This window comes from Zeus faber (assembly GCF_960531495.2).
Source record: "Zeus faber genome assembly, chromosome: 1".
Taxonomy (NCBI): domain Eukaryota; kingdom Metazoa; phylum Chordata; class Actinopteri; order Zeiformes; family Zeidae; genus Zeus; species Zeus faber.
The window spans coordinates 41,701,743-41,722,520 of NC_137193.1; the positions used below are offsets into that span (position 1 = coordinate 41,701,743).

General features: G+C 41.3%; 2 protein-coding genes across 3 annotated transcripts in view; both read left to right on the top strand.

Annotated features, from left to right (window-relative positions):
* The first annotated feature begins 272 nt into the window (after nt 1-272).
* On the top strand, nt 273-13,164 carry bsg (basigin). 2 transcript variants are annotated; one of them, XM_080004288.1, is made up of 8 exons: nt 273-507; nt 7,245-7,413; nt 8,074-8,162; nt 8,613-8,752; nt 8,884-9,160; nt 11,574-11,598; nt 11,694-11,768; nt 11,972-13,164. In XM_080004288.1, exons 1-7 carry the CDS (start codon nt 444-446, stop codon nt 11,752-11,754), a joined length of 825 nt encoding a protein of 274 aa, XP_079860414.1. In that variant the 5' UTR covers nt 273-443; the 3' UTR covers nt 11,755-11,768; nt 11,972-13,164. The 2 variants fall into 2 exon arrangements, with proteins under 2 accessions (XP_079860414.1, XP_079860415.1); XM_080004289.1 differs by having other exon boundaries at nt 11,586-11,598.
* A 3,931-nt stretch (nt 13,165-17,095) lies between these two features.
* Nucleotides 17,096-20,778, top strand: part of hcn2b (hyperpolarization activated cyclic nucleotide-gated potassium channel 2b) — a gene marked incomplete at its 3' end in the record, with an annotated part of 61,711 nt that continues 58,028 nt past the window's right edge. Inside the window, exons 1-2 of the mRNA XM_080004498.1 lie at nt 17,096-17,613; nt 19,642-20,065. Of these exons, the coding sequence (XP_079860624.1) occupies nt 17,102-17,613; nt 19,642-20,065 (936 nt within the window). The 5' untranslated portion in view covers nt 17,096-17,101. The remainder of the gene's footprint in view (nt 17,614-19,641; nt 20,066-20,778) is intronic.

The following is a 20,778-nucleotide window of genomic DNA, read 5'->3' on the forward strand; positions in this document are numbered from 1 at the left end:
CATTTAGAGAAAAGTCTTTCATGTCGATTTCTTTCTCACCACTCAGTACACGTGCTGCCATTGTTATATAGACATTATAGTCGAACGTCAAAGGCGTTGTCGTGTCAAGGCGTTTCACAATAAGCCGTTTCCTCTACGTTGAGCTGAGAGCGGAGACTCCGGACTATAAATTACCGATTTCCTATGGCTTCGGAACGCAGCATTGTTCGGGTGCGGCCACGCCCCCACTACAATGACGTCGCCTACGTGCTCGTTCACAAGCACTCGCCGAGAAGGCAGCCGGAGGACGCGCAGTGCCTCGGTCGAATCGCTGCGGCTCCGGGGGTCAGTGGCGGTAGTTGTTGATTATTCGACGAGCTTACAGCGCCACACCGAGTATTAACGACCAGGCGTTGAGAGCTGAAGCCATAAAACCCAAGAAGCAGAAGACAAGACCGTTCGCCATGAAGCTGCTGTGGGCTTTCGCCGCCCTCTGCCTGTGCCTGAGCCGAGGCAGCGCCTCGACAGGTAAGAGCTCCGCGTTAGCCATGTTGCTTCCAGAGGCACTGTGTCCGTTATGAGAGTCTGAGAAACCCTTCCGCTGTGATAGGAAATAATGTCCCTATTCGGGTACGTTAAGGCATCGGGTGATTCAAGGAATTCGGAAGTAAACGCTCGGAAATCCGCTCGTCAGCGCAATTGGTCGTCCTCGCTAACGAAACTGTGACATCAGAAACGGCCTAACTTGTGATGCGTGACTCGCGAACGACGTGTTCACTGTAAACGAGCCTCTGCAATGATTCGGCGTCGGGAGTCAATCCGGCAACACAAGTGTATCGAAGACTCGCAATCTGGAAATGTGCCACTAAACGAAGGTCTAAGGCAGTGCACATGGCCAAGGCCTCTGACAATGATTCGTATCGAGAGAGCCGAGCCATACCGTCGAGCACCGGATCGCCAAAATGAGTCGAACCTTTCATCGCCGCTCCACTGACAGCTGCCTTCGATTAGCTGGATTCCACAGTCCCGTCGTGATGTTTCCAGTTATCCATCCCTAAGAATGAAGCAGTTTGGCGGACATGGCTGCATAGCGCTGTGCAGTAGTGGAGCTGGACGTCGTCACTTCGGAGTTCTACGACAATCGGCGCCGATTTGTCATTGATTTGCGTCCCCGATGAATGACCTGAAACCGGTGTAAACCAGTTGGTAAAGCAGTTCCCTAAAGGCCGCGAGCACTGGGGCTTCTGTCAACACATCTGACCAGTGGCGAGCACTTTACTTTTTACAACATACATTCAATACTTGTTTATCTTTAATTTGATCAAACATAATTATTTGCACCGTCTATTGTCACGCTTTGTCATATGGCAGCCGTCACATCCTTTAAGTTTAAAATCCTCGCTGGAACAGTTAAAAGGTTCAAAACACATTCATCCAAAAGTTTGGGAGTTTAATGACTGTTGATATTTTGTTCATTTCTAGTACAAATAGGAAATTGTTCTATTACATTGAAACAAATGTCAAGATACTTTTTTAAAAATTTGAATACACACAAACTTAGTTAACGCAGATGAATGGTTGTGGGTTACCATTTCATCTCATTGTACCAGTGCTCCATTGTCCATTTAAGAATGTGAGTTAATGAGGAAATGCTGATTTTAAGTCCACAGCCTGAAGCGATGGTGGCGGTACCCGTGTTATGCAATCAACAACTAATTTGCTAAATCAGTACGTCATCTGGCTTTCTCGAAACAAACAACCCCTTTTAGGCACCATTCTAATTTGGCGCAGTACTTTTTGCAGGGAAGGAAGCCCGACCTGCTAACCAGTAACGGTGAAATGTTTGCAGCATTTTATTTGCAAACTTAGTTTAACAATTGAAAGTAAACAATTATATTTCAGCCAACCCAAAATACCCTGAATAAATTGCTCTTGACATGATGTCATGTCCTTAGAGGCAGCCAGGCAAGATAATTCGGTATTTGTAGGTAGCGTTTGTAGTCAAAAGCATAGACCGCCAGATCCACTCATGTATCAGAAATGTTGATGCAATCTTACCCTCCAGGTCTACTAATAAAAACTAACATTTCTTCCCCAAAATGTTCATGAACCCCCCCCAAAAAGAATAATAATGGCAGGCAGAAATTATGAGAGAAATGGTACAATTTGCTTATAACGCTTCACTTTAAAATAAAATGAAACGTGTCTACTGCCCCCTAATAAAGCTGCATATATATATATTTTTTTTTAATACTTCCTTCTGTATCTATACGTTAGTAAGTTTACTTGACAACTTCTCCACCCAGCCAGTTGCCTGAGGTTCGCAAGTGTTCGCTAACATCATTAGTGTAATTTTATAAATTTGTTGCGTCATGGAAACTAGCATTAGGGACATTTGCTCAGTTGTGTCAGCTTGTTTAAGTTCTGACAGTAGATATGGAATGGACAAAAAATGTCACTCCCAATTGCATCACTATTTCTTTTTAAATTAATTTGAACATGCAGCCAACCATCAAAATGTATTCCTTCAAAGATTTCCAATGAAACAAAACTGAGCCGTGATGTAAGCTATTACAATGAGCCTCTTAAACCTTGGGGCTGTCCCTTTTATAAAATTTAAAAAAATATGGTTTTGGGTTTGACTATTGTACCAAGTCATGTACCTCCAGCCATGACTTGAGTTTTCTAAAAAAAAAAAAAAAAAAAAGATGTTGCTGTTAGAAAGCAAGAACCCCAAACAGTAATGGCAGTTGGCAGAATTACACATATTAATACAGAATCTGAAATTAAAAAGTAATACACAGAATCTTGGCGATTGTATATGCAAGCCAGATTTATTTGATAGTTTTCTCCATTGCAAGTGTTGAATAGAAAAGCATGACCTTTGCAAAGAAATGTTTAATAATTTGCCTCCCAGTTTCTTCCCCAGCTTTGCCAATGCCTGCTCCAGAGTAGATCATGATTAAATTTAGATGTCCCCTGAGTTTCACTTAATTCTGTAGCATAACTTTTGTCTCAGAAGCTCAAAAGTAGGTTATTGTGAAAGACAAATTCGACAGGTAGGGAAGGCCTAGATTTTGATTAAAATGGTCGCCTGGTCGAGGAACATTTGGAGTGGGAATGAGCTGTTTTACACATTTTGTGCAATTTTCCACTTGGTTTCTGCTTTCTTGCTCCAACTGCCTAAGAGGTGTCCAATCAAAAGGTCATTCTGAAAACACTCAGCCATATTTAAGTCTCTGGAGGTTCTCTCCATTGTTTAGATAAGCCAAGAGTTGTAGTCATGATAATTTGCTGTCATTGCTATTTGCTAGTCTTAACAGAGGAGACATTTTTGGGGTGGTGGCCTTAGGACTGACTTCAGAGGAACTGCTGCCCTGCTTATTATCCCACTAATCTGCCAAAAAGAAATGAATAAAAAATAAAAAAATATATATTTATGGCAATATTGTTTGTGTTTTTGAAGCTGTCAAAATTGCTTATTGTTGGCCGGCATTTTTTGCCCACTGCTAACCCTTGATGTGAATGTACAGAATTTTTAAAAGGGCTATAACTTACCTTTTTGATCAAGTACTTCTCCTTTTAGTGTCATTGTTTTCATATTGGAAACAATTGTGTCCATGTTCTAATACAATATCCCTCACATTGTTCCTTGCTTTTCCTGTTCAACATGAAACCTTAAATTTGCTTTGAGGCTTTTGTTAGTGTTGAAGTTTGCCTGAGGATATTAGATTTCACTCTCTTTGTCTTTTCAAAGGAAACATTTTTCATATTTTTTTTGGAATTTGTACTTTTGGAATTCAGCCAGTTGGTTACAATAAGCCTTGACTTTTTATCAAGATAAAATCATGTATGGCCACGGTTGGGGCTTATTTACCTAATCTCTTCTTTTGTGCCATTGAAAGGTTTTACAGTTTCCGTGCATTTTAAAGCTTTTTCCTCCTGATAGCCTGCCATTTGTCGAGAGAGAGAGAGATTTTTAATTGTATAGGTTTTCTTATCAGGTTATTTGGGTAAACATATGATCCCACCCTGGACCCCAGCCTAGCCTATTTTTATTTGAACATCTTATGCAGCATGCACAGTGCACTATGAAGGTGACCTTTGGTTGGGTAAACTTTAGCCGAGAGTGTCACATGACAAAGGCACGCTGGTCTGGAACCAAGATTATAGGTCGACCACTTTTTGACCTGTTTCAACTGATACCTGCTGAAAAGAGACCTTTCCCAAATGCAGGCATATGCACTGCTAATCATGTTTTTGTGATCTACCTCATTTGGACTGACTATCTGTTTCGTGACGTGAAAGAATAGGGTGTGCCTCTTTTTCTGCAGGGCAAAACAATATTTATCCATAGAGGCACCACAGCTTGCAGTTTGACCTTGGCTAGTGTGCTGGAAGAGTCTTTGCTCTTACTGGTGCTGAACAAGTAGGACCCACCAGTGTTTTTCAATTTGTTTCTTCATGGGTTTTAAGGTTGTATATTATGAGAGTGGGTAAGAAATGTGCCACAGCGAAGCCCTGAAAACAGGGTTTTGGGTCCTCTGCTGTTCTATGAATCCACGGTCATCGAAAACAAAAATTTGGCATTATTCTGGATCAGTGTTTCCAAGTGTGTGCCGTCCTGAAAGCCAATGCCATTACCTTGTCCGTGGCCTGGCATGGCATTCTTTATTATACATAAGGCATGCTGCAATATAATACGTTATAAATAGTTGTGGCATTGCGTCATGTCCTGCCTCCCCAGGCTCATCCCTCCTCTAAATCGAGTATTTCCAGGTTTCCAAGGTTGGAAATGCTTCTAAAACTTTAAAGCCTGACTTCTCAGAACTTCTGTTTCCAAAACCTTAATCTTTACTAAGTCATAGCTGGGTCACATATGTGTAATCAGCTCATATTTACAGTCAGATTTTGAAATGGGGTATGTGTTGTAATCAACTCACATTTACACACGTAATCCAATTTATGGCATAGATTGTATGACCATTTCCTTGCCAATACATAGCCTGGCAGAATATTTCTGAGGCGGTGGCTATACTGACAAGTTTGTAGACATGAATCAGTTTTTAAATGAACATTGCTTGTTTTCTTCTTGAATTAGATTTCATTTCAATCTCACCTGCCTTGCCTTTCATCTTTTGTTTCAGTAGTGTGTATTTATTCACTTGGGTACTGTTATTCACTCCTCGTCTTGTTTTTTTTTTTTTTTTTTTTTTTCAAGCATGCCTTTCGAGTAATGTTTTTTGTTTTTTTTCTTTACTATTTTATGGCAATTCTCTTAAATGTCTTAATGGATCAGAGTAACACAACTGATCTAAACGGTGTGTTTATAATTTGGTTTAATAAATTGCTCTAATCCCTGACTTTTCTATGTGCTTGCTCTCATTTAATGTCATCATCAATTAACTTCTATTTTTTTTCTGTCTTCTGCTTGCTTTCCTCCATCAATCATTGCATTTCATCAACGACCCATCAAATCAACCGACATCCCTCAAACTGCAACACATTCAATATCCATATTAATGAATATCTTAATCAATGTCTTTATCTCTGTGTGCTGGGCTGACTGTACATGGTGCTCAGCGGGCTTCATCAAGTCCCCCTTGTCCCAAATAAAGCTGATCTCTAACAGTGCAGAGCTGCACTGTGAGGTGATAGGGAATCCGATCCCTGAGCTACAGTGGTGGTTTATAGAGGGAGAAGAGCCCCATGAGACCTTCACCCAGCTGTTTGATGGGGCGCAGAATGACCGTGTGCGAATAAATGCCACGTATATCGCACACGGCACTAGCACCATTCACCTCACTAACCTCAATCTCAACGACTCGGGCACATATGAGTGCCGCGCTTCCAACGACCCTGACCGCAATGAACTGAAGAAGACGCCCAAAATCAAGTGGATCCGCTCGCAGGCAAACATTATTGTGATCGAAAGTGAGTGGCTGTGGGTCCAGTAGGAGATTCCAGTCGAAGTTGCTTGGCTGTTGTCTTCCCACTCTAGTGGTATCCCAACGGTCCAACTCCTGTTACTCACCCTCTTCCCGATCTACTGCCCTGCCCCACCCGGTCAACACTGTCCCCCCTACTCTCCTTAAGAACTTTTAAGATTGTCCTATAGTCAAGAGAACCATAGTAATGTGTCACTAGGCCTCTCCCTAGAACCAGTTTTCCCCCAACACAGCAGAGACTTTGAATCTGATGCCTTTTTTCCCCTATAATGACTTGGACACAGTTCCAAGATTCAAGGTTGGTTTTTGATATAATACTGGTCATAAGGCTAGAAGCTTGCAAATGGCTCCTGCATTAAATGGAATGTAAAGAAATGCATGGATGACTAAACTATTAAAAAACAAACAAAAAAAAAAAGGGGTCAGATTACGTTTTTAGAATGGCTTCTTTAAGATGTCAATTATTGACTTATACTAACACTAAAATACACTGCTGTTTCCCTCAAGACCTTTCCTTTCGGCTAATGGTCGACTAAATTGTGTACAGAAGACTGCAACTATTCATATGTATTCATGCCATCGGGCAACTTTCTGCCTTGTGGTCCAGTATTGTCTTCTTAACCAGACAATTGGTGTGTTGTTTTTTTTTTTTATACCTATACAGAGCAAAAGTACCACTTAATTTGCTTATTTGCAGTTGATCTGCCAATAATTGATCATATATGTGGTTGCCTCTTCTGTATGTGTTCAATGTACAATCCTTTCCCTGTGACCTCATTGTAGACTACCAAATCTATTAGCATCCCATTATGAATGCTCTACCTCTTTCCTTTCCATTCATTGTAGGAACAGAGTTTCCGACTTGGATGTAATGTATGGCATCCACTTTGGAACGCTCTGTGCCTCCTTACACCCCTTTGTTCAACTGTTCACTTGGGTTGACATATTCAGAAGTGATTTGTTTCCTAAAGTGATAACCATTGTGGATTAACCACTAGTTGTAAGTTCTTTACTATGAAATGGTGCAGGGCATGTTTGATTGTCGCTCAGATGATGAGTTACTCATTGTGGGCTGTCCCTTTCAACCCAACCAACACTTTGTAAATGAGATGACGTCCCTATTTTGGTGGTCTATATGGCCAATGACTCATTTATTGTATTGAGTAGTCATCGTTGTCTTTATCAGAACATTAAATCTGAATTATTTATGTCAAGCATTGATGTCTACAATTTCAGGAACAGGAAGTGTTTGAATGATAAATGATAACATTTGTGTTTCTAATCAAACTAATTGTTTATGTCCTCTGTGCTCTATAGCACCCATTATCATCGCTGAACCATCTGAGGTCAGCAACCAGACTTCTGCTGTTCTCAGCTGCAACCTGACAGACTCCATCCTTCCTATCCACGGCTCTCACTGGCAAGTCAATGGCAAAGTCATAGATCATTCAAAGACCACTGCAGACACGCCACACACCAGCCTTCAGTAAGTATCCATTTATTCACCAAACTTTTCCACATGGGATGTTCTGCCGATTAGCTACTCTATATGTAGTTGTCTAAATATTGCATCATTTTCAGCGCAAATATGGTCTTGGATAATTTGAATAATGCAGTTATTGTTTTGAATCTTGCCATTTCTGTTTGGCTCCCTCCATTAGCAGCAGAGCTGAGGGTGCACTCAGGCAGTTGATTAGCACAGAGATGGGCTGTGCAGACGTGCAGCTTTGCCGGTAGCCTTGGCAGCAGGGTTAAGTGCCGCTAGCAGTCCACTTGCTTGCTCTGACCTGAATTCCCCCGTCAGAAAGAAAGCGCAGGCAGGACTATATGAAACTGGAGCCCTGAACACAAGTCTGATTGTCATTACCAGACATGAACTCAAAATATTTGTTGTAGCATTTTCTTGTGAACAGCCCCCCCCCCCAAATAAATGGGAAGCCATTGATGATTGCTATTGTTTCATGGTCTTGTGGGCACACTAACAATTTAGCAGTAAGTGGCTTGATCAGAATGTATTTTCTGTAGATGGTTGTAGATCCCTGTAAGGAAAACTAAAGTAGTAAATACAAATTGGCTTAGATAATTTATGTTAACTATACATGGTGCTTGGGGACAGAATTAACAATGTATCATTGTTCTTCTGCAGTTTGCATAAGATCACGACACAGTCGGGTGGCAAGTATGAATGTGTGTTCCTGACTGATCCACCAGTGCAGCAGGCAATTGAAGTCAGAAGTAAGTAATCCCTCACAAATGTGTCAGTGCCTTAGTACAGTGGGAACGGTGTTGCATTGAAAGGCATATCTAATCCCTATTATTGCATGGACTTTGGCAATATTTTTCCTGAAATAAACCTACCTATTAACAAAGTATTAAACTTTGTAGATTGGTCTGCTCAAACGGTACATGCTGCAATTTGAAGACAATTTTCCTGATCTGTATTTTGTAATGAGTTTCAAAAATTCATTTTATCAATATTTTACCATCAATTCCTACTTCATAAAATCTTCATGGCAATAAATTGACCTGTTCAAGAGGCTTTGTAAATAACCTGTACAAATTGCTAAGCTGTTTGCCACCTGCCTTATTCCTGCCTGCAGCTATGTTTTTAGTTTAGCATTTTGATGTTTTCAGATTTGATATAGCCCCTATAGATCTGAATAAGTGACTTCTTACCTGCTGTAGCACCCCCGCATGTTGCGGCTTACAAACACTCTGAGCACGGCAACGAGGGGGACAAGGCCGTTATGATCTGTGTGAGCCACAGCTACCCACTGCCCACCGACTGGACCTGGTTCAAGGTGGAGGCAAATGGCAATCAATCGGTACGTTTCAGTTCAACCCACAATCTGCTAATATGACGTTTTCACTATAGGTTTCCCTTTAGAGAGTAGGTCTGTAGAAATTAGTATAAATTTTTTTTTTTTTTTTTTTTTTTTTTGTCTGCAACCCTCAGCCCATCACCAATGGCACAGTGGAAAAATTTGAAATCAAGAGCACCACAAACAAGACGACTCTGATCATCCAGGACTTGAGCATCGAGCAGGACATGGGCGACTACATCTGCTCTGGAACCAACGATTTGGGCACCGCCACTGATAAGATCCAGCTGCGTGTCCGCAGCCGTCTGGCCGCTCTGTGGCCCTTCCTGGGCATCGTGATTGAGGTCATCGTCCTCGTCACCATCATCTTCATCTATGAGAAAAGGAGAAAGCCTGATGAAATTAACGATGGTACGTAGTTCACACCCAGATCACTCAGCCTTTATGGGGGAGATGCTTAAAACAAAATTGAATCTGAATTGGGATCAGTCACTTCCAGCTACTGGTGGTCGGGTCTCACCTTCCCTCTATAGTCCCAGTATAGTTCCATAGTAGTACAGAGACTCCGAGGGACAGGTGCTCAAAAAAAGAAAAGGGACGTGGACCCCCAGCTCCGGTTTTAGGCATTTTGCCGCTCTGGGCAACTGGAGCAGCACAGCGGAGCGGCTGTGTGCCGAGGTTCATAGGGAGTTCCACATGAATATATCTTGCCCAGACAATCTGCACCTCAACACGTGCCGGATAAGACGAGCACCGGTCCATGGGGCAGGTGCACCCCTCGGCCACATGCCCCTCAATATTCAAGTCTTGTAATTATAATACAGCAATATAAAATATCTCATAGATATAATTAAGATTTATTTTGTTTCCTTTGTTTCTTGTATGGAAAATGGGGGAAAAATGTAAACTTAACTCTCCCGTGTCTATTTTTATTTTGGATCTATTTATTTTTGTCTTGTTTCCTACATGTATGAAACAATTTTTAAACACAATCGATTTATGCGACTGTCCAAATCCTTACTCTGTAGTGTTCAAAAAAAAAAACTGTGCGTCCCCACTGTCGGGACCGTGTCTCCCCGTTGTTTCCGTTGCTATGGTACTTAATTTAGTAAGTGCTGGATGTTTTTGTGTTAATACTTGTAAATAATAAATCCTGCACTTCTGGAACAGGGAGACCGCATTGGAATTTTGTACCATCGCCCAAAGCCTAATGCACTGTCAACTTGTGGTGTAAACTTACATTAAAAAGAAAGGCACAAAGGATTACTTGTTTTTTCTTTTCAGCAGTTGTTTTTTTTTTTATTCCATTGGTCAGTGTCCCTTAGATTCCAGAGTTGGCAGCCATTTATAAGAACTGAATTTGTTACCCTGCTAATAGTTGCGTTAAAATCCATCCTAGTCTTAAGTAACATTTGATGTTGGGCAGAGGAATTAACTTTCCTCTGAATACCAAGACATCACATGTTATTCACCCTCAATCTGTAATGCATCTGATCTTCAGTATTAAGAAAGGACACATAATGACCTTGACCTTGATATGATGCTGTGGAGTGAAGCGCTTTTACAAACTCTGCCCTCCAGTGGCAAACGGCTGACTAGGAAAGGCCTGAGGGATTTGTTTAATGTAGTTCATGTAATGAAATATTTATATTTACTGTTATGTAATTTGCCATTACAGTAGGAGTACAATATGATACAAGATTTTATTTTTTTAAGTCTTAAATTTGTCCTCATGGTAATACGTTTGATCTATTTTGAAGCAGTTGTGAGAAACTTTTATTTTATTATTTACACTTTCACTTCCTTGTTTGCTGCTGCTTTTGCGTTTTGGTAAGTGATCAAAACTGCATGTCGGACTGAAGTGGTTGAGCTGCGATGACGGCTTGTGAACAGATTTCGGCCTCTTGAGTGGCCAGTTCTGAGAGGATTTGACTTGAAAACCGTCGCTCTTTCACTGGCCTTAAAATCAGAATATAGAATAACATGTTTTTTTAATATGGTTTCATTAGTTAATCAAATCAAAATGTATTTTTTTGTTAGCCACTGAAAGAGTTGAATAACATTCAGAATACAACAATGATGCAATGGTTTGGAGTGTATATGGAAAAAGCAAAATTAGGTTTCTACATCCTGTCTGCATGCTGTTTGCATCTTCAACTTAATGCATGCTAAATTAACAGCTTTTTTAAATCAGAACCTGTCATTTGTCTCATTCGTGAATAAAAGTTTGGATCACTCTTAACATAACATGCTCCTGCGCTGGTGTGAACACCATGGACGGACTGGAATGCTGTCTTGTAAATCTGCGTCAGATATTTGTTTATCTTGACATTGGCACCGCTTCATGCTGCTCTGCTGTGCCGGCGGAGAGGCTACTTTGCATGAGTCTGTTAAAAGATGCTATTTCTACCGTCGGGGATAAAAGTAGAGAAGTTATTTGTATTGGTTATTTGGTTGGATAGTGGCAAACCAGTGTGTTACAATCTGAAATGAAGCGTGTCTGTAATGCAACAAACGCAAAAGGTTGAATAAAATTTCCCTAAAAAGCCTCTACCATCATGGACACTTTCAACAATGCGATTGATTGGCATGCTATATTTATTTATCTGTTGGTGTTTCCATTGCCTTGTTCAGCCTTGTGCTGCACATGTTGCAAAGGATGTCGTTCATTTTGCGCCGCTTGGGTTGAAAAGGGGCGCATGTGTCGCAAACACTACGTTCTGTCAACAAACTCAGTTAGACTGCATTTCTCCGTCTGTTGTATGCTGATTTTGCTCTTCTTTGTTCTGTGTTTTCCCCCTCGTGGCCGTTCTCCGGTGTCCAGACGACGACTCAGGATCCGCTCCTCTGTAAGTGCCTTTAGATCCACTTCAGCATCTCGAGCCAAATGTCAAATCAGGTGTTCTGCTTCTTACCACATGTCCTTCATCCCACCGTCCTTCAGGAAGAGCAATTCCGACACAAACCACAAGGACAAGGCTGTGAGGCAAAGGAACTCAAACTAAGAATGAAGAAAGAGGTGCGTCTGACGGAGAGGAGGCAGGCTAGTTCATCGTAAACCTTGATATAGTACTTGGTAGAAAACAAAATCAAATTATCGACAATTTTGTATCCTTGAATATGGCTATCATTGTGATGTTACTGATTTGTGCATGAAGGTAGTCTTTTTATTTATTTTTTATTATTATAATTATTATTGTTTTTTGTCTCCGTCATTCCCAGATTACGTCCGGATGATAAGGATCCAGGATTTTAAAAGCATTCAGCTGTTGTGTGGCACATCATATAGTGCACCCTGATATTTTTAAATAACTTCTGTGCTTGTGTGTTGATGTCATGAGAAACAGACTGAGTTCTTCTCACTTTACTTTATTTTCCTCTCCACATTGTGCAGCCATGGAGCGTATTTGAGCTTGAGGCCACGGGGGCGAATATTTGCATGAGTTTCACTGCTGTTTTAGCAAACTTTTTGTCTGTAGTGGGTTACAAAATTAAAAAATGAAAGAAAAATGTTGTGTTCACGTGGGGAATGCTATATTGATGGATGTTTTGTGCTAATGCTTCCTCTCCACTGACCCTTACAGTCCTTAGCCCGCACTCTTGTATTTGTGGCTTGGAAAACCATGTGTAAAGCAGCATGAGTCCTGGGAAGGAGGTGAAGTGTTTGTGATCCGAGTGCGTCATTGCCGTTTTTATTATTATTATTTTTTCTTTTAGCAATAATAACCAGATGCTTTTAACTTAAGACACCTGCCCTGACCTTCCTCCACTGCACAAACCTTCCTTGGCAATTATATATTTTTTCATTAACAAATCAAAAAAAAAAATCTTTTCCTTTTTAAGATGATGTATTTGAAAAAAGGCAACATGTAGAATTATGCAGGAATAACTATTCAAAGGCATTGTCAACCTAGTTTTAGGTGTAAGAAATGGACTGTTCATAGTGTGAAAGCAAAGAATCTGTAATGTATTTCATGTTTTTATTATTACTATGGAAATATCTAAAAGCTTAGATTAAACTGTCAATCGTGTTGCTCTGGGCACATCAACAATAAAGATCTGTTACGGACCAAGTGCAAGAGCCGTGTTGTTTCTGATTACCGACTATTACCAAGAAGTCAATTGATTTAATTCTAGAAAGGCAAACATTGTGCAGTTTCTTTGAGGTGGATGTGGTCTGAGATGGAACTTCAGAGAAACGCGTCACTTTGTCCTTCGCTTTGGCGGCACCTCTGAGCCATTTAACCTGATAAGTATTGTGATGACTGGGTGTGTACCATTTCACAGTTAAACTATGTTAATATCAAAAGGCCAAGTTGTAAGTGTGCAAAAGATCTTGCCTAACAGCTGACCAAGTACATTGAACACTCGATTGTACCAACTTGCACAATCTGAATAAAATTATTTGATTTTAATATTTTACTGTCTTTTTGTTTAAGGTTATTCCAAAATAAATGACACTTTAAAGTTGCTTGCATAGTGCATTTAAGCACTTTACAGATGCAAATTGAATATTTGTCTAGTATAGGTCTTAACATTTTTTTTTAAAAGCAATCCACAAGAAAACAACCAAGTAATGTTTCCATAAGCTTGTAGTGATTACACAAAACTATGTAATGCTAAACCTGTTTTGTTTGCTTGTATTTTTATGGACATACAATAATATACAGGATCGAATGTTTAATCCCTTGTACTGATCATTTTGGGACGCACACAGAAAACCCCAAACTTCAGCCAGTGATGTCATAAACCAGCGCCTAATGTTTTTTTTTTTCAAGCTCCAATATCGCATGTGCCAGATTTTAGACCATGAACCTTAAATATTGCCACCACTCTTAATTTTACTGGTTCGTTCAGTAAGTTCAAGGTCGTCCTGCACCCTCAGCCTACCACTATTCTATACATGCACTGTGATAATCCTTAACTAGCACAAATAATGCGGGGTGTAAAGAAATACAAGGTGTGTGTTTTTCCCCTTGATATTCTATGTGGCCCAGAGGAGAAGACAACCTGGGCTGTGGCCCCAGGTACATCCAGTTTTAGAGCCCTAGTGTCTATATCTACTCCTTGTTGGAACATTTATTGATGTGATTATTTACATTCATGGTTGGACAATTGACAGTGGTGATGTTGCATTGAACAACAACCACAAAATCCCAAAACAATCCATGTACACGTTGTTCTCAATGTCCTTCATGTGAGGTATGACTGTGTTTGTGTTCAATGCAGCTTTTTTTTGTGCTACTCGTCTGTGCAACAAAGCACCCACCCTTCTCCAGACATTCCCTGCATATGAAAATGTACTTGACAGATTACTCTGATTCTAACTGATAGAGATTTCGGATCAGGGTGTAGTTATGGACCAGCAGGGGGCAGCAGAAGGCATCGGTGGAATACTTGAGCAGTTTGGGGCCCAGGCCAATGACTACACTTAGCAAAACAGATCTGAAACACAGAAACACAAACCAGATGAGCAGAGTAACTGACTCCGAGCCTTTAAATAAAGTGATAAAAATCGTTCATCAATACAGACCTACAAAAAGAACCTCACAATAAAGAAAATCCTTATTTCAACCAATAGACCGAACATTCTTGCTCCGAACTCCACAAACATATTGTGAAAAGCGTTGCTTCAAGTATTTTATTTTTTATTTTTTTGTAGATTAAGCAGTTAATATTTCCAGGCAGGGATTATTTTGCGGATTTGCAACTTTCTTTTTTTCCCCAAAAATGTGCAATTTTTCAAATATTTTCTTCCAATTTAACTGAATTAATAGACCCACAAATTGGAGTCTTGAGACACCATGATCAGGTAGTTTAGTGGAGTTGGACACAGGGTGGAACCATTTGTTGTCCATAGGGACCTTTAACTGGAAGAGGTGGTACAGTACATGGGGACTGTTGTGTGGGGATGGTCTGGTTCAGCGGCTCCAACTGACCTGGATCTGGATGATTGGGTCAGAATGGCTGTTGCTCATTGGCTGGTCTAACGAGCAGCAGGTAAAACTGCCACCCTTACACTCACTCAGGATGGGAGCCCTGTCATGACATGTTCGATCTGCTCCGGGCTAATTCCACCTAGCCTCCTCCTCTCCAATAAATTGGTGTCTACAACACATCGTCATCTGTGTCTCTGTGCCGGAGGGCCCTGAAATCAATACTCACTCGGGTGGGGTGTGGCAGGCAAAACTGCCACAGGGACATTTAACTGTAACAGGTGGTACAGTACATGGGGACAATTAAATGTAAGAAGTGGTACATGGGGACATTTAACTGTTGGAGGTGGTACATGGGAACATTTAACTGTTGGAGGTGGTACACGGGGACATTAACTGTAAGAGGTGGTACATGACATAGGGACCTTTAGCTGTAAGAGGTGGTACATGGGGACATTAACTGTGAGAAGTGGTACATGGGGACATTTAACTGTTGGAGGTGGTACATGTGGGCATTTAACTGTAAGACGTGGTACATAGGGACATTTAACTGTAAGAGATGGTACATGGGGACATTTCACCATTAGAGGTGGTACATGGTGATATCTAACTGTTAGAGGTGTTTAATGGGAACATTGAACTGTAAGAGGTGATATATTCAGACATTTAACTGTAAGAGGTGGTACATGGGGACATTTCACTGTTAGAAGTGGTTCATAGGGACATTTCGTTGTAGGAGGTGGTACAGTACATGGGGACATTTACCTGTTAGAGGTGGTATAGTACTTGGGGACATTTAACTGTAAGAGGTGTTACATGGGGACATTTAACTGTATGAGGTGGTTCAGTACATGGGGATATTTAAATGTGAGAGGTGTTTCATGGAGACATTTCACTGTTAGAGGTGGTTCATGGGGACATTTAACTGTAAGAGGTGGTACAATTCATGGGGACATTAAACTGTTTGAGGTGGTACAGTACATGGGGAAATTTTACAGTTAGAGGTGGTATATGGGGACATTTAACTTTAAGAGATGGTTCATGGGGACATTTAACTGTTAGAGGTGGTACTTGGGGACATTTAACTGTAAGAGGTGTTTCATGTGGACATTTAACTATAGAGGTGGTACATGACGACATTTGACTGTTGGAGGCGGTACATGGGGACATTTAACTGTAAGAGGTTGTACATGGGGACATTTAACTGTTGGCGGTGGTTCAGTGGGATATTTCACGATAAGAGATGGTACATGGGGACATTTCATTTTAAGAGATGGTACACAGGGACATTTCACTAGTTAGGGGTGGTACATTAGGACATGTTACTGTAAGAGGTGGTACAGTACATTGGGCATTTAACTGTAAGAGGTGGTACATGGGGACATTTAACTGTTAGAGGTGATACATGGGGATATTTAACTGTAAGAGGTGATACAGTACATGGGGACATTTAACTGTTAGAGGTGGTACATGGGGACATTTAACTGTTAGAGGTGATACATGGAGATATTTAACTGTAAGAGGTGATACAGTACATGGGGACATTTAACTGTTAGAGGTGGTACATGGGGATATTTAACCTTATGAGGTGGTACATGGGGATATTTAACTGTAAGAGGTGGTACATGGGGACATTTAACTGTTAGAGGTGATACATGGGGATATTTAACTGTAAGAGGTGATACAGTACATGGGGACATTTAACTGTTAGAGGTGGTACATGGGGACTTTTCACTGTTAGAAGTGGTATGCGTGGACATTTAACTTTTGGAGCTGGTACATGGGGATATTCAACATTTAAGAAGTAGTAGGCCACATGGAGATATCATTCAAGTTGTAAATATCTAGACAGCGGTTCTTTGGGTCTTGAACATCTATTGACTCCTGAGCCGAGTTATCGATGCCTCTGACAACTGACTTCCCTGTACAAGGGTATACAAGTGTCCAATAGTAGTATACAATAATAGTATACAATGGTATGACTTTTTTTTCTTTTTTTTGATTTTATGAACACACACACACACACACACACACACACACACACACACACATACACACACACACCTCTTTTCATTCTTCTCCCTTCTTTGAACCCACCTCCTCCACCCTCCGATGTCTCCAGGGTTCGGGATGGATCCACCGGACGGCTGTGCTGTTTGTCTGTGATATGGATGGTGAGGGCGATGGAGACTCGAACCTGCAACCGTCCCCATCACCCAATAAAGCAGTCAGTGGAGGCATTGCCATTAATATCTTCGCACCAGAAGGGGGAGCCTGGTCCAGCAGTGATCCGGGGTTCCGGCTGCCTCTCAGACCCGTCACAACCTCCGCTCCGCCGCGCCGGAGAGATGCGCCTGCCCGCCCTGGGAGCGCACACTGCGAAAGCGCTTCCGTGAGCGCACCGGGAGCCATCGGCATGATATGCAACAAGAACGGCGACTGCAGACGGGACCCAAACAGTTCCGGGAGCCTCTCCTCCCTCCTCTGTCAGCAGGAGAAGCAGACCGCGGGCCACGCTGCATGTGACTCCAGCATGGACGGAACGGGCTCCTCCGTCGGGGCGGCGGCGCAGGGCCAGGGGGGCGACGGACCCGGGGTCACCCCGGCAGCCGAGAAGAAGGACTCCAGGGTGTCATTCTCCAACATCAGGGACCCCTCCCCGACGCCCGGGCAGCCCCCCAGCCAGCAGTCCCAGTCCAGGAATTCCGTCACGTTTGGGAAATCCGAGGACGGCTGTCAGATCATCCCCGATGATGGAGACCCGAGGGACAACCGGACCTACATGCAGCGGCAGTTCAGCTCCATGCTGCAGCCCGGAGTCAACAAGTTCTCCCTGCGTATGTTTGGCAGCCAGAAGGCGGTGGAGAAGGAGCAGGATAGAGTGAAATCGGCGGGGAACTGGATTATCCACCCGTACAGCGACTTCAGGTACGGGGCAAAGTGACTCAGTGTGGGAGGAGGTGGTGGAGGGACGGGGTGAACCAACAACGAGTACCATAGTACAAGTATCTCCACAGGATCCCACAACTTTCTTAAAAGAGCCTTACTTAGTCAAGCCTTAATGGTTGATGATCTCTGGGACACACGCGCGCGGGCGCACACACACACACACACACACACACACACACACACACACACACACATACACACACACACACACACACACACATAGTCACAGCATTGTAAACACCACTACTTAACTTCTCCAGCATGGAGTAAGTTTGACGCGAACAAACCTTCAGAACCATGGACAGCTCCTAACGCTGAGTTTCTTTTCATTCACAACTTTCTGTCCAGTATGAAGTATGGACAGAAAACATGACTGAGAAATATTATATGAATATATTTTATCGCTCAAAATGTATAAATGTAAATATTTTTAGCACCTTTCCTCACAACATGAAACTCAAAGTGCTACATGAATAGAAACAATCAAATAGGGATACAAAAAAAAAAATGGATGCTGGATTTGAACTAAAATAAAGAGATTAATTTCCTGAATTTCCTCTGGGGATACATACATTGTTTTCTTATCTTATTAAATTTAAAAAAATGCATTTAATTGAAATGTAGCCAATTTGATAAAATATGGCTTTCAAGAGCAATTTTTCCCATCAAATTGACTGATATGTTGTCCAGTGTACCTCATATTTTGCATGCTGGCCTGACTGAAAATAAACATACACTTACTTGTACTAAATTATACTTATAATTGATATAATAAATATTATATACTTCTCCAAAATGCGGTATGAGCAAGTCTGTGATGCAAATGATAGGACAAAACTGATGTGCGCAATAGGACATCCAAAGAGAGGGACCATCCAAACACGGGGTCGAGTCACCATGTTGGATTTAGCTCTGGCATCAGGCATACAGCTCATGACTCAGTCACACACACACGCACACACACACGCACACGCACACACACACACACACACAGACACACACACACACACACACCTCAAGTTGGTATCCAACCTTAACTATACCGTCCTATATAAATAATAGATTGACAGTACAATTTTAAGTTTATATCCTTTCTTGCACAGTATGGTGAGATTCTAGTTTTGATAGAATGGAAAAAAAAATCTGTAAAGTATTTACTGCACTGCATTTCTCAAGTTTGATTTATTTAATCTTTATCTTTCAATATGGACACAAACCATGCTGAGCAGAAACGGGAGGCCACGTTCTTGACACTAATTCTCTTTACAAACTCTCTGTGTAACTAAACTATCCAAACCCTCGTGGCAATTTTTGAATGTTGTGTAGGCTATACTTTACTGTTGTGTTTGAGAACTCTACTATCAGCTGATTAGACAGCACTGTCTCCTCAAGTTGTATTCAGTGAAAGGAGGATGGCTTAAGACGCCATTTGATGTGTGTGCTGTTAAAATAATATACAATAAGGTTTGACTGCCTACCAAGGAATCTGAAAGTGCGGTCTTGTTGTGATAAGCAACATGCAATTTAGACAAGGAAATTACAGTATATTTAAATTAATTGGTCAACACAAAAGTGCAATCGTCCACTCTCCTCTGCACCACAGTATTTTATTTTCCATAGTATAGAATTTTAAACACGGCTTTTAATTCATGTATCAGCCTCACTGAGAATGGACATGAGGCCAAACATATTCTCCATTAAATAAGTGCTAAACTGATGATGTCCTTAATAGTAGTCCAGAGGTTTGTCATTGTTGGGGAAAGTGCTACATATGTTTGTATGTATCTGCTGGGAGTGTGTGTGGCTGTGTGTGTTTGGGGGAGGTCATTGGATAAAAACAGTTTTATCCATCCTCAGAGTTGTCCATGGTCAAAGAAAACAATAGAAAAACACAATGCAACTACTGTTAAAAACAAACACCAGACCTCAGTGACACACTGAGTATAATGTGTTGACTTCCCTTAAACTACCTCAAACCATCCGTCTCTTCTGCCCCATCACCACCAGGTTCTACTGGGACTTCACCATGCTGATGTTCATGGTGGGAAACCTGATCATCATCCCTGTGGGCATCACCTTCTTCAAGGACGAGACCACCACGCCCTGGATCATCTTCAACGTGGTCTCTGACACCTTCTTCCTCATGGACCTGGTGCTCAACTTCAGGACGGGCATCGTGTTCGAGGACAACACAGAGATCATCCTGGACCCTGAGAAAATCAAGAAGAAGTACCTGAAGACGTGGTTCATGGTGGACTTTGTCTCCTCCATACCCGTGGATTACATCTTCCTCATCGTGGAGAAGGGTATTGACTCGGAGGTGTACAAGACGGCTCGGGCGCTCCGCATTGTGCGCTTCACCAAGATCCTCAGTCTGCTGCGGCTGCTGAGGCTCTCCAGGCTCATACGCTACATCCACCAGTGGGAGGAGGTAAGATAAGATAAGACAAGATAAGACAAGACTTCATAAAGCTAGGTTCTAGGCCAAGAAGACACAAGACGAAAGTATAACTCATCTCAACATCTGTCCAAAAGGGATGCAATTCATTTCAATTCAACTTTATTGTCATTATACTTAATAGCAGCACACAACAAAACAAAAAGTGGAATTGTAACCTCCCAGTAGTGCAAATAGGATGAAAATAAAGAAGTGTCAAATGTGAAAAGCGATTGAAATAAGATAAAATAAGATCAAATAAGATAACACTTACTTAGAAATATGGGTGTTACAGCAGCAGGAGTAGACATATTGATATATTGAAGTTGATATCTTGTATAAATATATCTATCTATTGTCTGGTGAGATAACAGTATAGTGGTGAAAATAGTTATAATGCCATTATAATAATACTAACAGCAATACTACTAATATTAATAATTATAATATATATAGTACGAGTGTTAATAATGATAGTACGAGTAATAATGATGGTACCACTAATACTAATAATACATTATTATAACTATTGTATTATACATTATTATATTTTATTATAAAGTATTCAAAAGGCAATAATATCAATCGACCGATGCAATGACCTGTTTGTCTTCAGGTCTCAAACTGCAATACTGGCACCAAGGGCTTGGATAGTTCAGCTGTGAATGAAGTTTGAAAAGAGCACCGCTGCTGTCAAGAGAGTGTTT

What these genes read in the sequence shown, in the direction of transcription:
- bsg (XM_080004288.1), top strand. Translation starts at nt 444, where the DNA reads ATGAAGCTGCTGTGGGCTTTCGCCGCCCTCTGCCTGTGCCTGAGCCGA. An exon ending in ACGCCACACACCAGCCTTCA is followed by an intron (nt 7,414 to 8,073) that starts GTAAGTATCCAT and finishes GTTCTTCTGCAG; the next exon opens with TTTGCATAAGATCACGACAC. An exon ending in GACTCAGGATCCGCTCCTCT is followed by an intron (nt 11,599 to 11,693) that starts GTAAGTGCCTTT and finishes ACCGTCCTTCAG; the next exon opens with GAAGAGCAATTCCGACACAA.